The sequence below is a fragment of the Struthio camelus genome, chromosome 7, assembly GCF_040807025.1.
Source record: "Struthio camelus isolate bStrCam1 chromosome 7, bStrCam1.hap1, whole genome shotgun sequence".
NCBI lineage: Eukaryota > Metazoa > Chordata > Aves > Struthioniformes > Struthionidae > Struthio > Struthio camelus.
This window is the reverse complement of record NC_090948.1, coordinates 13,279,608-13,296,221: the sequence shown is the minus strand read 5'-3', so window position 1 is coordinate 13,296,221 and position 16,614 is coordinate 13,279,608. Positions and strand designations below refer to the sequence as shown.

The following is a 16,614-nucleotide window of genomic DNA, read 5'->3' as shown; positions in this document are numbered from 1 at the left end:
ATTAATTATCTTAGTAGGGGGTTGACCTGAAACTAAGGCAAGAAAATGCCGTAATTCCTGCTGACTTTGCCAGCCTGCTTTTGATCCTTTTCCAAAATCAAAGCACAACACCAGGGACACCCAGGCATACAAATGGAAATGTGAGATAAGGTTCATGTGAACTTCTTCCAACTGGAAAATCAGTTTTTACTGTTGTGTTTTCAGCCCCAGCCTGATGCAAATTGGGCTTGAAGCCTTTAAAAATTAAATGAAAACATCACTTCTCCGCTTGGATATCTGACGAGATGAAAATTTGTCTGGTGCTCTCCAACATTTACACAGCGGGATTAAAAACTTAAATGGCACTCTTTACTCCTGCAACTCTGTCAGACATCATCGATACAACTAAATTACATGCTCTGTACTCAGTGTGTTCAGTGATATCTGCATCCTAGTTCCATAAGACACACTGAACTTTTCAGTGTGTTTAGAAGCAGCCCAGGTTTTTATGGACCCCAGAAAAAAAGGAGAGGGAGGATATGAGCTCAGGCACAAAATTGCTGGCCAAATCTTCAGCAGGTGTAAATCATCATGCCAGTGAAGTTATACTGATTTATGCCTACTCCTATTTTTGGTCCTTGTAAACCTTTTACATTACGTATATAAATACATAAATCAAATGCACAGACAGTTCGTAATCAAGGAGCAAAGATACAGACTTATTGGTATTCTAGCAGAGAAGGTCCAAGACTAAGGTTTTTCTGATAGAGGTTCTCAGATAACCCTGCCAGGACGATGGGTTAACATCACACACTGCTGACATTTCTACTTTTTCTCATGCAAGCTGCACTCGTACAGAACACTCATACAGCTTGGCTTCTGCTAGAAAAGACAGCAGCACAAGAATGAAGCTATCTTATTACTTATACTGAGTTCAGCAGGTTTTTGCTTAGTCCTTATGTTTCCACTTCAAGACCTTTTATTTTATTGTACCTTTTGTGTGGTGGTTCCCATCCCACATCCCTTCATTCTTTCTTTCTCCCTATCTTCTTTTGGCAAGTCTACTTTCTCAATTTTAATCCTTTTATTGAATTTTTACGCTTGGTAATCTCTCAGAAGAGATCTGCCAAACAAAATATAAATAAGTAAATGTAAGAATGTAAATAAGTAGCAAAAAAAAAATTATTTGCAAATTTGCCTCAGCTTGAAAAAAGGCCTCTCTCTCACTTTAAAACACTTCACTCCATCACCTCACCTGCAGCAACACACTAGCTTCACTCCAGAGGAAAAAGGTTTGTTCATCAACTGGAGGGTCGTAGTTACTTCATCCAGGAAAGGATACTGACTTATTACTTACAAATCTAGGAGCCAAGAGACCTGAATATACTGAGTCAGCCATGGTAACCAGAGTAACTGACCATGTGCATGCTCTTAGCCTTCCTCAGGCACAAAATCTTGTCACCTGCAGTGCTTCCCAGTGTCTTTTGGCAAACAGTGCTGTGATATGTTCCAAACTTTCTGCATCCAGCTGCCTGCCTTAGTCCTCTGCCAGAGACCAGTAGTCCCTGGAAGAAGTGGCAAAACAGAGCATGCACTTGATGCAAGCCCAGCATGCTAGCTTATACTGCTGGTGAGCTGGGGACCTCCTGACTCGTTGGTAGAAGTTTCAGCTCAGCGACTGTTCTTCAAGGGAGGTAACCACCGGCTGAAGGTTAGGACATCAGATCTAAATTCACACTTGTAGTTCTGTCACTGTCTAAAAAGAGCAGTTTATGTTGTGTTGCCTCACAGCTGAGCCAAAATAAGTGTGCAGGATCAGTTACTAGAGCTTAGTTGGCAAACAGTAACTTGTTATTCCGCAGTCCTTCACTCATGTGCCTGAATCCTCAAGTGAGGCCAGTTTCATCTACCTGTTTCTTGGTTTCCCCCTTAAATGCTATAATAAAATATACTAATTTGTTAAGCACTCAAGAGGTCCTTAGCAGAAATAGCTGTGCAAAATGATCTTATTACAGCCTAAGAACTCAAGCAGGACCATTCATGGCATTTAGAGCATGGCACCCACCTTCTTGGCCCCATGCGAGCTGAACATCCCTCAAAAGCTCCCATCCCCAGGACATAGATCCTTAAAAATCGATTGCAGTGTTTCATCTCAGTGACCTCAAATTCCCAGTGCCTTAAAACAGTAACATTTTGTACTGAGTTAGGCCCTGTCCTATTAGAATATATTCTTCTCTTTTAGCATGTCCACAGGTGCAGAAAGCCTCCTGTCCCCAGCCTTGCTGCCACATTCAGGTAAGTGAAATTGAGATGAGAAATAATAATAGGAGAACATAAATGATAAGAAACAGAGATAATAAATTCTTTCACTTTTATTAATCTTGCATATCCTGAAGAGGAAAGACCTTTAAAACTTTATGATTTCTATCCCAACAGTTTCCTTTTAAAATTCATCTTCCAAAAAATTCTCTGTCATGCTAAATTTAAATGAGTTAAGAAAGTGATTATCTTAAAGTTACCTTTTCAGACAGTTTTTTGAGTTTCCAGTGACAAAATACACCTTTTAAGTAACACCCTTGAATTTAGGGGTATAATTTAGGGGAGAATGTTATCCATTTCTTAAAGAAGTTAACTGACTGCATCATTAATACACACATATTGCAAATGGCAAAAATCTGCTTGTTATGTTGCAGTAAAGTCGCTATTTAGAGAGGAAACGATATGGAATTACAATCAGAAGATCCATGGCAGCCAGGCTCCTTTTGTGTGATGCATGCCTGAGGCAATCCAGTACTGTCGAAAAGAAATCCATGGAGGAAGATCTGAAAAGGCAGGAGAGAGCTCAAAGGAAAACCTTGAGGAAGCATGGGTGGGAGGAGAAAAGGCCAGCAAGTGGCTAAGGGTGCCTGAGAGAATTTTCAGCCAATTAGGAGAATATTTTGGAGTTGCAGGTAAAAGAGGCCACTGGAGTGGAGAAAAGCAACTCAAGAGGTAGAGTAGGGAGGGAGAGGAGCTGATGAAAGTGAAGGACAATGACAGGACAAGCAACTACAATGAAGAATACATTGAGGCTGGTTATTAAAAGAAGGTTTCTTATGTGAGAAGAGTGAGGTGCTTTCAAAGGTAGTACCTAAGGCAGAGCATCCCAAGTCTGTTAAAACAGTTTGGTAAAGCTATATATGAGGTGATATTATGTACTGTGTGAAACAACAAGCAGCTGGACTCTGTGACCCAGGAACTTCTCTCCAATGTCATGTTCCTATTATCAAAAATCAGGTAGGAAGGAAGAATAGTACTGCACATTCTGACTCTACACAGTGTTTATCATCTACTCTTCCTCCCTATGTTTTCAGTTCCTTTCACAGCCTGTCAATCTCAACTCCTTGCTTTACTGGACGGACTTCTCTTCTGACTGATCTGCCTTGTACCAGTCCAAATCCCTCGTATTAAGTGAATGAATCAGTAAAGAGAAGTCAGATCTCCATCATGATGTTATGTGGTTCCAAGAATATGAGGGCAGTCCAGAATACCACACTATTTAGAAGATGATGTACTTACGACCATCAACTGTCTTTGCCTCCAGGTGCACAAGGTCAGGCTCTCTACTAGACCCCATCATAGACCTGTAAGAGAAAGATTTGCAGAAGTGTATTAAAACTAAAGATATTATCGGCGCTATTGTCAGAGACACTCATTTCACAGATAAGTTTAGCCGGAATTAAACTCATACTCACAAGTAAGAGCTCACCTTTTTGAAAGCATTTTGGAATCGCCACTAAAATAAACTTGAAATTTTCAAAGAAATTTTACCTTTTTATTGAATCAATGTCATTGTACTTATGAGTTCTTTATTTCTGACCCCTTTACTTAGTACCCTTCTGCTCTCCATCTGGACAATATTGTTTTGTCTTTTGATTGGTGCCTGACATTCTGATGTGTCCCCTGGTTTGGCTGGTAGGATGTATTTCAGTTCAGGGTGGGATCCAACATGCTTTAATTGATGGGATACTGGTGTTTTCCAGCATGCTAATTCTAGCTGTTCCTTTTTATTGGACATTTTATGTGCATTTGCTTAATTGACATTTTTAAGGATCAATATTCTGTCATGAATTAAGAAATTTAAAAACTCATTTCATCCTGAAACATTTTATTTCTTCTGATCTAATAAAAACAATGTTCTATTAATAACAGAAATGTCAGACTGAGTCAGAAAATGACTGTTTTTTCACCCTGAATTAACAAGCAGCAACGTCAAAAGTACTGCACATAAGGGGTTATGGATGGAAGCTTCGCTTCCTCTGAAGAAGGTTCCACTGAACTAGCATGATCTGCCTCGACAACTCTCTGCAACTCTCCAAATGGTCACTAGCTTGATGTGCAGTTTGAATTACAGCAGCATTAACTGCAAGTATGTACCACTCCCATTTTACAATGTCCTCAGTATCATCTCTGACAGTAGGCCTTGCTTCTGGTCGTGGCCCTACCATCCAGCTGACAACCCCAGATTAAGGCTAAGGGTTAAACAAGCAGTTTTTCAGCTGCCCGACCTCCAAGTTAATTCATGCATTAGGGAAGAGAAGCATTTATTTCCAGTGACAGACAAACTAGATGCTGTTCAGTCCAAAGACTCATTATTTTTCAGGAAAATCAAAAGTGAGGTTCAAACAGCAATTTAGACCTTAATTCATTTCCCACTGACTGCAATCAAAGGCAGCTCTAGTCCTTAATCATCATGTGCACTAACTAATAACCATTATAAAATGTTAACAATAACAAGACTATTTGTGTTCTGATTAATCCCTAGCTTCGCATGATGAAATCTGTAACAATTCTTTAAGTAGAAAAGCTTTTTGCTGCTGTTGTTTCTTCCTTTGCTGGGGTCTGTGAAAGGCTTCTGAGAAGACTCAGAGCTAACATCGTTTTCATCGCTCCTCCATTTTTAAGTACAGGTATTGCAAGGTCTTCTGCTCCTAAGCGTCCAACCTCCATTTAAAATCTCTGCTTCATGACTGACTGACACCGAGCAGGTAGGTGGACAGTACCTTTTTAGGGCTTTTTTCCTTTTAGCTGATATAATCAGCAGATTTAGGGCCAAATGCTAGGCCTGCTGGTTGCAATTCAGTTCAGAAAAGATAGATTCTAGTGACAAACAGCTCTAAAAACTGCAGAAGGACTAAGCTGGTACTTTGGTATACCTCCTTTTTATTCTTGTTTATTCAGCTGTCTTTAAGCACACCTGTAACTAGGCTGTTTCAGATGATACGATACAGCTTTGTGCATTCTTATTCCCAACCTGACACAGCCCCACAGGGATGTGAACTCTCCAAAGAAACAAGGATTGCATTTCATGAACTTGAGTATTTTGTCTCTTCAGAAACATACAACAATGGTATTCATTTAGCAAAGGACTTTTTCGCCTAGTTAAAGCCTGTGAGCCTGCAATCAGGTGCTTTCACAGTTTTGTCCTCACAGCTCCATTCTGACCCACAGCAGCACTTTTATTGCAACTTTTTCAGGCAAAGACAGCTAACATAAGAGTGAGCTATGTCTCACTGATGGATGGGATGTGACTGTCACTGTTTTTTTTTCCACTTGTGATATAAGCCATAACTTACAATAAACTCTTAAATGTCTTAAGAGCAGTGTATAAATATCTGATCGCACCAAACCCTGAAAATTAGAAGGCTGCACTGATCTGCATCCTATTTAGCCTCACACTAGGATGGCCAGTATTGGGATTGCAGAGGCAGATTGCACTCAAGGCAGAACTGAGTCATCAATTGTCCCATGGATGGATAGCACAAGGATAACTGAAATACAACTTGTGTTAAACATTACTCTTCTACTCAAGGGCTTCATTTCTTTTGATACCTCCTAAACCCCCGCAAATTAGAAATGTGATGAGAAACTAAGATGAAAACTAAGGAGAAGCTAAAGGAGTTTTTAATGTCAAACAGGATATCTGAGGTATAGGCAAGACCTATACCCAGATCTCCCCATCCACACGATCTTTCTTCCTATTTTAGAACACAAACTTTCCATCTCTTTGATATAATAGGTCTAATTTACTTGTAATAGCACTGGGTCACAGTCAGGTCCACAATATTTCACGATAACAAAGAACAACTAGGTGCAAAAGAAAGGCAAAATACAAATACCTATCGGCTCAAATCAATTTTAGCTACATACAGCTGGAACTCAGAAACATACCACCCGCATCTAGTCTGTACTGTACGCTTACAGCCCAGAAGATGTAAAAAGTCACATTTCTTGTATCACGCTGTCTTGTTCTGTGGCAGTCCTGTGATATTTCTCTATGCATCCCTTTATACCATCTGCAAAGTCACATAAAGCAATATTTATCTTACCTAGATATACACTGTAGATGTTCTACCTCTGAGCTAATCACCTTCAACTCCTTTTGCAGGTAGTGAGAAGAAACAGGCTGTTTTGTGCTGTGGTTCATCTGAACTAGTTTAGATATGACTTCATGAGGAGAAGAACTTTACCCTAGAAACAGCTGTTTCCCTCCACTGAATATAAAAAGTCTGAACACATACAGTACAGGAATTCACATTTGATTATATAAAGGTCTCAAAGCAGGTAATGCAGCAAATGTGAACATGTTTATTACCTAAATTTAAAAACTGAGATTACTGATAAAATATGGATTGTAAGTCAAGGGGAAAGGGAATGTCCAGGACCTTCTTCTGCTTTATGAGAGGAATGCTTGATACACCTTACCTTCAGCTTTAGTATTTACCATATGGCACAGAGAGGCCCAGAAGACATTCAGAAGTGCAATATTCACCACAGAGAGCATTTACAGGAAATAAGTACCACACTTTTGGTTCCACCGCACTTGAGAATACACACTATGTAGGAAGGCAGACACGTCCTTGTACACGCAGAGGACAACCAATTCTTAGAGCAGGTCCTGTTAAAAAGCCAACTGTGGAATACTGACAGGCACCACACAGGCAAGCATAGGACTCCGGATGGCGCAGCCCATAGAAGAGAGGTTTGCTCTGGGGTGCTCTCCAGGAATTAATGAACTTCAGGTGGACCACGGGTAGAGCACAGCTGGAGCCACCACACCGTGGGGTTGCTGTAGCCTGTGGGCACACCCTCCAACCCAACCCCAGGACTGACAAGTCCAGACAAAGGAGAAGTGACACCACAGACCCACACCATAAACACCTCCATGCAGTGGAGCCATTCCCCACAAAATGACCTGTTAACGGATGCATTGTTACCAGCCCAGCAGTGCTGTGGGCTGAGCATCATGTTACCTGGGGACGTGCGCACTGCTATTGCCTAGAATTGTACAGCTTTAGTCTAACTGTGGGCTGGCATTGTTTTAACTGGCTATAAAAGAAAGCAAGCCACATAGGTTGTTGTGCACTCGGACCCAGGGTCGGCTGGCGTATGGACCCGAGGACCCACCCATCAGTGGGGCCCCCCTTGATGTCAACAGTGTGGTGAGGAGAAACCAGGGAAAACTATACTGGAGGGGTAGCCCTCAAGAAAAGGGCAAGAGCGGTCATCATATCGTGCACCTGTGATTGAACCGAAGAGCTCTGATATGTATATACATTTTCAGTTCTATTACGTTGCTATTTGGCATACTTTTAGCTTTGTTATAACCTCTTATCTCTAATAAATTCTCACACTTGACAAACGATGATCTCTTGAGTTTAGTACAACTAATCCCAGAATCCAAAAGAAACCTGGGTGTCCTTCTATTGGTGCATCACAAATACATATCAGAAATTCTAAATTGAGAACGTCAACTAGATCTACTACAACACCACTGTTCATGCAACTACGTCATTAGTGTGTTCTCTCAGCTTTTTCATTTGGTTGTCTGGGGAAAAAAAAGGATCATCCTTAGAAACTGAGCAGGGCGACGTATTTGTATAATCCTGAGTATCATCAAGTAACAGTAAGTCTCGACAGATAAACAGATTTGAAGATTCCACTACCAAAACTGGAGGGATCAATAAATACAAGCTTTACACATGGAATAGGAAAACCACATGCTAGATTTGCACTAAATAAACCTGAAGCCTCAAACTCGGTATTTCTAACTGGAGACAACTGCCCACTCTACTCCATTCTCCTCTGTGCACATGGGTCAGTGCAACCTGATTCATTTGCACTTCACAAGCTAAACAAGGACAAGAAAAGGGCTTAGCATCAGATAATTTATAAATGGAGCACCCTGCAAAGAATAGGGATACTATACTCTAGGAACCTTTACTGATTTCTTCTTCGAAATTTCTCCAAAAATAAACAGCAATCCAAAACCTTGCCATGTCCTATTTCAAGCAACTTTTGTTAGCGATGGTGGCAGCACTTATTCTCATATTTCTCAGTTCTACTCTTTCAGCATCCATTCTCAAAGACCAATCACTCATACACCCACAGACTTTTCTCCTTGCCTCAGTTTATGTTTTCACTTTATGGCAAAAAGCCAACGTGCCCTTTGTCCACTCCTTTAATCTCAGGCTTTCTGTAACACTCCCTGAAACTTCAGTACACTAGGAATATGCTTGCAATGACTTTTGTAGAATGGTGCCTATTATTTCAATTAACTTTTTGTGTTTTGTTGGTATAATTGCCTTGACACTTTGAAAAAAAGAAAAAAGAAAAAGGAAAAAAAGAAAATAACCATTTGGAAAAGAAAAAAATCTGAAGCTGAAGCTGAAGATGTAAAAAAGCCAATAGGAGCATAAGGTAGTGTTCCTTGATGCCTTTAAGATGGTCACATTATGAAATATGTACAACCACCACAATCCTGTTACAAAGTCTTTCCCTAAAATTTTAATCACCGTCAAGCTTGCTAAGTAGTCATCTGTGCTTGAGAGCTTCACAAATCGATACCAATGGCCATAGCACGATAGTGCAGTAATTGCTCTGAATGCTGACTCTATATCCACCGTGAGAAGCAGCATAGGGAGAAAGCCCAGATTTATCCCCTGATTTGGAGCGAGGCTGAAACAAACAAAAGCAGTCTGGCACGGCCCATTGCATAGCAAATGCTAGCTGGCATATTTCTGCACTGACCAATCCCTTGCCATCTCTCCTTCTGACACATTTCTAAAACCTTGACTTCCAATGTCTGTCAACTCTTCAGAGCCAAGAAAATTCAACAGAGACCCTGTTGTCCTTAGGGTTTCCACCTCTTCTTTCTTTTTTCACTTCTGTGGAAAAAAGCAATTGTTTATGGATGCTGGGAAGAGACAAGACTTGCAAGTCAGTCAGACCACTCTGCAAAGAAACATCACTGTGAAGACAGTAAAAGCATCTACATGGTGTATTTCTTAATTTCAAATCACCTTTTTTCATAAACAATGAACCTGAAGTACCAGACAAGACAGACACTATCTTATGGGCTTGAAGCATTCTGAAAAGTAGTTTTAGGTGCCTATTCTTTTGGATGCTTGACTTCAGACACAATCATATCATACCTGAAAATATACACTCTAAAGGAAGTTGATGGCAAACATTTCATACGTATTCCTAGTGTCATACATGGTTGCAGTAGCCAAGAACAAAGGTCTTTTAAGCTAAGCAATAAAAGATAACATTGCTTTAGAGAAGCTTCAATGCAAATGGGTCAGAATGAAATAAAGGCTAGAAGAATAGAAATGCTCTATCCTCTTTTTACAGAGTGAATGTGGTTGTTTCTCTCTGGGGTGACAGAGAGGTTATGCAGCTTTCCCCTGTCTTGGGGGAAGTAGTGAAGGTCTGAAATCATCAAGTGCAGAACCGGGACTCATGTGACCATCTATCACCTTTTCTGGAGGGGAAAAGTATGATTTGTTCATGCAACAAAGGATGACAGATGATTCTCCTAGCTGAATGGAACAAGATCCACGCGGTTCTGGCCATTTTGAGCTCACCTCCACCGACCTTCAGCGTTCCTTCTCCCCACCCCTAATTTAAAAGCACAACTCCATCTCCACAGCTACTGCACTACACAAGAAGGCTAATTAGCTGCAACAGACAGGTGGATGAGAGAACATGTTTTCAGAGATCCTTATGCCAAACATAAGGATCCTCATGCCTATGAACATAAATATTCTAACAAGCTTTATCCTGTCACAACAGAGCCATAAAATTGCTCTGTTCAGCACATGATAATGGCTTTGTAATTCAATTATTGGTAGAATTTGCCTTTGGGGATTTATCTTCCTTTAGCCTCAGCACTCATGTGAATCCCTTATCATAAATCTCACCAATGCTGAACCAGCTCCCCACTGCCCCTGGGACACATCCTGCCACTTCATGTTAAAAAAATTGACAGCTTATTCCAAATTACTGAATGGCATGTTCTTGTTTTTGTTTTAAAGGCCAGACCGCAACTAACAACAGTGGGTGACGTTGGTAGGTCCCTCGGGAGCATCACTTTTTTTGTTTCTACTGATGGTCCTACACCACTCAAAATCCTAATTGCCATTCATAAAAATAGTAACATGTAGTACCGAACAGAGAGCTTTTTGTCCAAAGATATGAAAGTGCTTGACAATCAACCTTTAAGTAACCTTCCCTGCATGCTACTGATTTGTTCAAGACATATGGAAAAGTACACGACCAGTAGATTGCGTTAGAAAAGGGAGGCTCAAGCAAATTTTTGTTCTCAGCTTTATAGATAAACTCCACTGATTAGTCAAGAGCACAGGGATCTCACTGATTTGACCAAGATCACACAGTTGTTACGTAGCAGAGACAAAAATAGATCCTGAGAGTCCTCCAGGCTCGTATTTCTTTAACTACTATACTCACCCCATCAGGATTTTGCAGACACTCTCTGTTCCTTTTTAGCTCACAGAGGGCAGTGAATCTGCTCCAGGGAGCTGAATGGAGGAAGGAATTCTAGTTTCCTTAGTTCAGTCCCTATTACGTGAAATTTTACTGATTTTGCTATTCTGATTTTACTATTCCTAGAACATTCTCTGTAGATTGCTTTCTAGCCTTTTTCTAGCCTTAATATCTCTTAACCACCTTATTCTCCTGACATTTTTAGAGACAAAGGGCCAGATTCCAGAGAGGCATAAATTAGCACTTCATCTCTTTATACTTGGCCAGTAAATTTCCCCTGACGTTAATCTGATAAAATTTTCCCTGCTGTATCACTTGCACTGTTCTTTTTCACGTTTTTCAATTAAACCAAATGGTATAATCCTGCACAATTCAACTGGCAACCACTGGTCTAAATTTAATCCATGGCATGTTTTATTTGGTTTGTCACCTTTTTTTCTAGAGCAGATGGGAAATAGCTGCAGTTAGTGAAGCCCAACTAGCCAAACTCCTCCTACTTGTGGCATCTCACAAGACTGACCCAGAAAAGAAGGTGGCTGTTGCTGCTAATAGTAAGGTAGGCCAGTAGGTAAATGGGGGTAGAGGGGTTATTTCCAGGTCATGGGCAGTCACTTCTACTCTCGCCAGCATTTTTTACAATCCTAGAGTAGCAATAAAAGGATCTTTCCATCCCTGATATCCACATATACCACAGCTGTGAGGACAGCAGGCGACCAGTAGCAAGTCTTCCTTCTCAGTTCATTAACAAAACAGCTGTCTGTAGAAAGCTCAGGAGAGGAAACTTGGCTTCTGCTGATATTCTGAAAAAGATGGATGTGAGTTCCCATGGAGTTAGGGATCTACTGCTGGTAACACTGGGTGGAAAGAACGTCTTAAAAACAGGATCTGATTTTGGTAGCTAAATATTATCCATTCACACGAAGCATAGCTCGGGTATAGTCTCTCATTCTCTACATCCCTTTTTTGTATATAGCAGGAGATTTGAGTCATCTTCCTCAGAAACTAGCTTGAAGGGAGAGAAGAAGAAAGACGCCCTCTAGTCATGGCCTCTGGACTCAGCTCCCTGATACCACGGACCAAACCTACCTGATTTACTGCTTCTCAATTGATACAGTCTAATCCAATAAGATCACGGCTTCCCACTGCGTTAAGGCAAATGTATCTGGCATCTTGTAGTGTTGTGGCCCAGTCAGTAGGCTCTGGAGGAGGCCAGAAAGGTCATTTACAGCAAGAGTGCAAAGTCAACTCTGCTTACGCAGTATCTGCTCATTAAATATACAATAGAAAATAGCAGTGAAACTTTCCTGGCACAGATCCAGACAAATTCACAGCTAATTTTGCTATGTAACTAACTTCCTCACCCTCACCAAGGACTGTCCTTTATAGGTGTATAATAGCTTCTTAGTCCAATGTCCAATGAAGACTGATAAGTTCTGGGGCCCCGTGTAGCTTTGCAGGCTTCTATTGCTAAGTAACACCCAAATCAAGCTTTTGAACCTTTTACATGTATATCTGACTATTTCTGCAGATCTGTAGAAGGGGAAAGTGAAGAACTGGAGATGAGCTGGAGCTCATGGGAAGTTTTCTTCATTTATAAAGCATCTCTGGATGACTTTTTTTTTTATATAAATAGCTAACTTGGGAAAAGCAAAACACACCAACCTATGTATCAGTAAAAATGAAGTCTTTCACTCCAAAAAGGCTTATTCATAAGGGATATATGCTTTTTTCCCTTCATCCTGCCTATTCACAACTGGAGGACAAGATTCTCAGGGAGGGCTCAGATAAATAGGTAGGACCATGTTCAGTCATGACTTTTAGGAAAACAGTCAAGCTATTATTTTACCCCCATCTTTGGAGTCCCCATGATCACGAAAAAGGGTCAAGAATAATTTTTCTCTCACATGATAGAACACTGAAGAACTAAGGACTTGAGGCTGAGGACCTATATTTTTTCCTGAAGAATCTTGATCTGATTATGAGTAACAGGTTTTCTCAAGAGACTAGTGAGACCAGACAATCCGACTGTAGTATGAGACATAGACTCAGGAAACCAGAGTCTTATCATCATTTGCTATGTGACTTCATGCAATTTTCTCAGCCTTGTCCTGGGAAGAAAGATTTGTACCTTGGACCTCAGTTCCTTTAGAATCAAGACTTATTGTAAATTCAGACCCTTAATGAGCTTTTAATAAGAACAGAAAAAGGATGCTGCAAGTCTTTTTCTCTCCTTGCTGCCCCATATGGAACTGGCAGGTGTGTATCTTTCCAAGACAGGTAAGAATAAAGTCCTAATTCCCAAGACAAATCTAAGCGATTTCAGCCTTCATATGTAGTAAAAAGATAGAGATGCATCAGGGTGCAGCAGTCCAAGAACTGTAAGCAGAGCTTTTCACTAAACATATTGAAATGCCATTGGCATCTTTAGCAAACACTGCCAACTGAGCATGCACTTCCTTGCATATGTTGTTTGGGCAGGAAGTTATCCTGACATTTCTGGTGAGAAAATAGTAAATGCCAGGGGCAGTGAATGGTGACAATGTGCTCTTGCGCATGTCACTCCCCATCCGTTATGTTAGCAGCAGCAGCAAGGCAACAGGAAAGGAAAGACACGGCTGCAAATGTGCTTCTCATCCTGGTACCTGGCAGTGTTGCTTTTCTGCAACTCATCTGTCTCTTCAGCCTCGCAGCCATGAAGTGGCTTAAAAATATAAATAAGAGAATAATGGCCTGTGTTCTAGAGGCTCTGACCTTCAGCCTGACTTTCTCCCAAAGCCATACTCCAATGGAAGCAAATGTGTGGTGTTTAATTCATTGAAAAATAAAACAACAAAAAAAGATGGAATTGAACAGAACTCGCTACCCTTGCTATTCCTCATTATCCAGTTGCTTAACTCAGACCCTCTGACAAATGTGGCCCCTCTGGCATGTGCCCATCTGCACTACATTTAAGCTCTGAAATATATCTATTTTTAATTAAACTTATAGTGCACTTCAACTCTTCTGTTATGGCTTGTATGTTAGACCAAGCAGACAATTTCCCAGGCATGTTGTCACCATGCTCCTTGACTGGCATCTTCCCTATCTGCCTCTGTCCTGCAGTGATTAGAAGGTCTTGTTCTGCAATATGCTGCATCATTTGTAAACAGCCCAGATATCATGCCATTTAAACTGGCTCAGCCCACCTGGGTGGGTCTGCAAATCTCACCACATCAAAATCTGACAAAAACACTAGGACAATTTGCCAGGTTTTGCCCGCTTGAACGTAATGCATTTTTAAACAGAGCTTTTACCAGGCTTTGACACATTTTTCCCCTGATTTTCAACTCTTCCAGCTGGTTCAGTGAACAGATTCAGAGCATTTAAAATACAATCTCTAGCTTCCTCTGGAAAAGAAAAAACATACATTCTACAATTCTACTCTAAATATTACCTTTCTTTGCCATTGCTCATAAAAGAAACACAAGTATACCCTATCTACTCATCTGTTCTTCCACCTGCTTACCAATTTATCTTTTTCTCCCTGTCCTTCAGTGCATATGCATGCCTTGTATTGTTTGGTAGGCAGGACTGGTTGGCTGATTTGTACAGTCTTTCTACCCATTTTCTTCTCCTTGTCATACTCAGAGCAATACAAGATAGTCAAAGTAGAGACACAGCAATGTCCCTTGCCAAGCTGACATATCTCCTGTATGTCTTCAGAGAATCATTAGCATCGTGGACACAGGACCCTGTTGGAAATCAGATGTACTATGATGTATTTTTACGTCTAATCCATCTGTGAATCAAGTTGAAGTCTATCCTCACCATTGTAAAACTTTCATGAACCCTTAGCTGAACTGATTCTCCACATCCTTTTCTTCACCACTTATATGCCTGTCAGCTCCTTCTAGTGACCTTTATTTCCTGTAAGTTCCCAGAGAGATTCTTCAAAACCACTTTTCCTCCTTTGGTGCCACCTTATTGCTTTGAAATCATTATCTTTCCCACAACCCTCTCCTTCCATGCTAATGAGTCTCATTCCTTGGTACATAATTTGGACTCTTAATGAACTCTTCCATTTACCACATTAGAGTCCCCTTGCAAAACATTCTGTAATTGTGTAATACAAGAGATGAGTTTGAGACATAAACAAAAGACCTGGATTTTGAGTAACCCAGAGTTTACGTTGTGTTTGGATCAGGAATTCAGAGCTGTCCAGTCTCAATACAGGAAAGAACTTGAGATGCGAGCACAACTACTGACTTGAAATCTCACCGGAAAAAAAATGAAAGTGTCTAAGTGCCAGAGCCACTTTTATTTAGAGCTGGCCCCCCGTGTTAAAGATACTGCACATCATCAGGACCTTGGTGAAAGAATCATTATGCCTTAGTGCTTTAAAGTCCTGAGCTATTTGTCTAATTAAGACAGTCATCTTCTTGAAGTATGGAGTGGTATTTCTTTTGTATTTCTCCCACTTGCTTGTCTGGGTGCAATACCCAATTAAAAAGAAATTAATAGCACTGATACAGCTAATGATTATAACTTGACTATATAATTTACTAGCTATGGCGTTCTGTTTTTCATTGTGCACTATTTTTTAAGAGATTTTTATTATTTGGCCTTATTTCATTTTTTCCCCAAGTTTTTCAAGGTTATATTATCATTAGAATTAGGTGAGACTCTCTTCTGAAAACGCCTCATTTCAGTCAAAAAAGCATTAAATTTTTTAAATGAGCTTTTTAACCTTCTATTTTTAGGTTTTGGGCCAGCTCTAATTGTCATACCTTGGCTTACTGACTTTCGGGAAATAATTTTTGATTGAAAGTATGACTTGATGGGACCAGAATAAGAACCTAGCTTTTCATGAGCAATTTCTGCTTATATATTTTGGCCGTACTGAACTGTGTGCATTTTGAGTATTTTTTTGCAACTACTGGTCCTAAGCGTTTAGATTTGCAAGTCACATGTTATCACTACTGAGCTTTGACTGGATGACTGGACCACTTAGAAAAGCAGGAGAAAAAGTAAAGTGATTCCCAATAAGATTGATTCACCAATTGCATTCACACTTGCATTCACTTTTAACCAGTGTCTTGGCCAGCAGATAGAATACACAGGAAAGTATGCTGAAATTCAGCAAGTTTCACAAAAATAAACTCAAATGCATTTAGATGAAGTACTCATCCAACTCTCCTAACTAGCACGTAGTGCTTCTCTTACCCTAATGCTAATTATGTTAGTAAACACCGCTTTGAGCTATATGCCATGTATATTAACTGACTGTTTCTTTATTACCCTGCTGAATGAATAGTGCCTAGAATACTTCTTCCTCACAATGAGGGTGTTTTTATAGCGCACAGTTCCAGAGTCACTAAGCACCTCACTAACTTTCATGCGTTTTCCTGTCACAGTACACCTAACAGCAAAATATCAAGAACCTTCCGGAGAAATAATAAAAAACATGAAAAATGTTGATACAATGCAGAACTGCAGTGCCTTGGGCATGTAGGCAGTGTGGATTCCTTTATGTTTCCATAAGGCATATACGGGTGACTCTCTGACCAGATTACATCTCCCTCAGCATACCACTTTCTCATACTGAAGTTATGAGCACAGTTATACCAAAAATTCCCCTAGTTACAGCAATTATTACAGATTATAGGTTTTTTGCAGCTTGCCCACCTTGTGTATTAACAAATGTCCTCACAACCTTCTTTGAGATAGAGAAGCACAGATCCCCTTCCCACCTTTCTTTTTCAGATGAGAAAACTGCAGTTGTCTCCCATTTTGAAAGTTTATCTGCTCATCCCCCACACAATATCTTCC

The 16,614-nt window shown here is 40.4% G+C and overlaps 1 protein-coding gene across 1 annotated transcript in view; it reads right to left on the bottom strand.

Annotated features, from left to right (window-relative positions):
• SORCS1 (sortilin related VPS10 domain containing receptor 1) overlaps positions 1 to 16,614 on the bottom strand; it is a 316,869-nt gene that overhangs the window by 87,077 nt on the left and 213,178 nt on the right. The window contains exon 6 of the mRNA XM_068949692.1: positions 3,538 to 3,602. Within this exon, the coding sequence (XP_068805793.1) occupies positions 3,538 to 3,602 (65 nt within the window). The remainder of the gene's footprint in view (positions 1 to 3,537; positions 3,603 to 16,614) is intronic.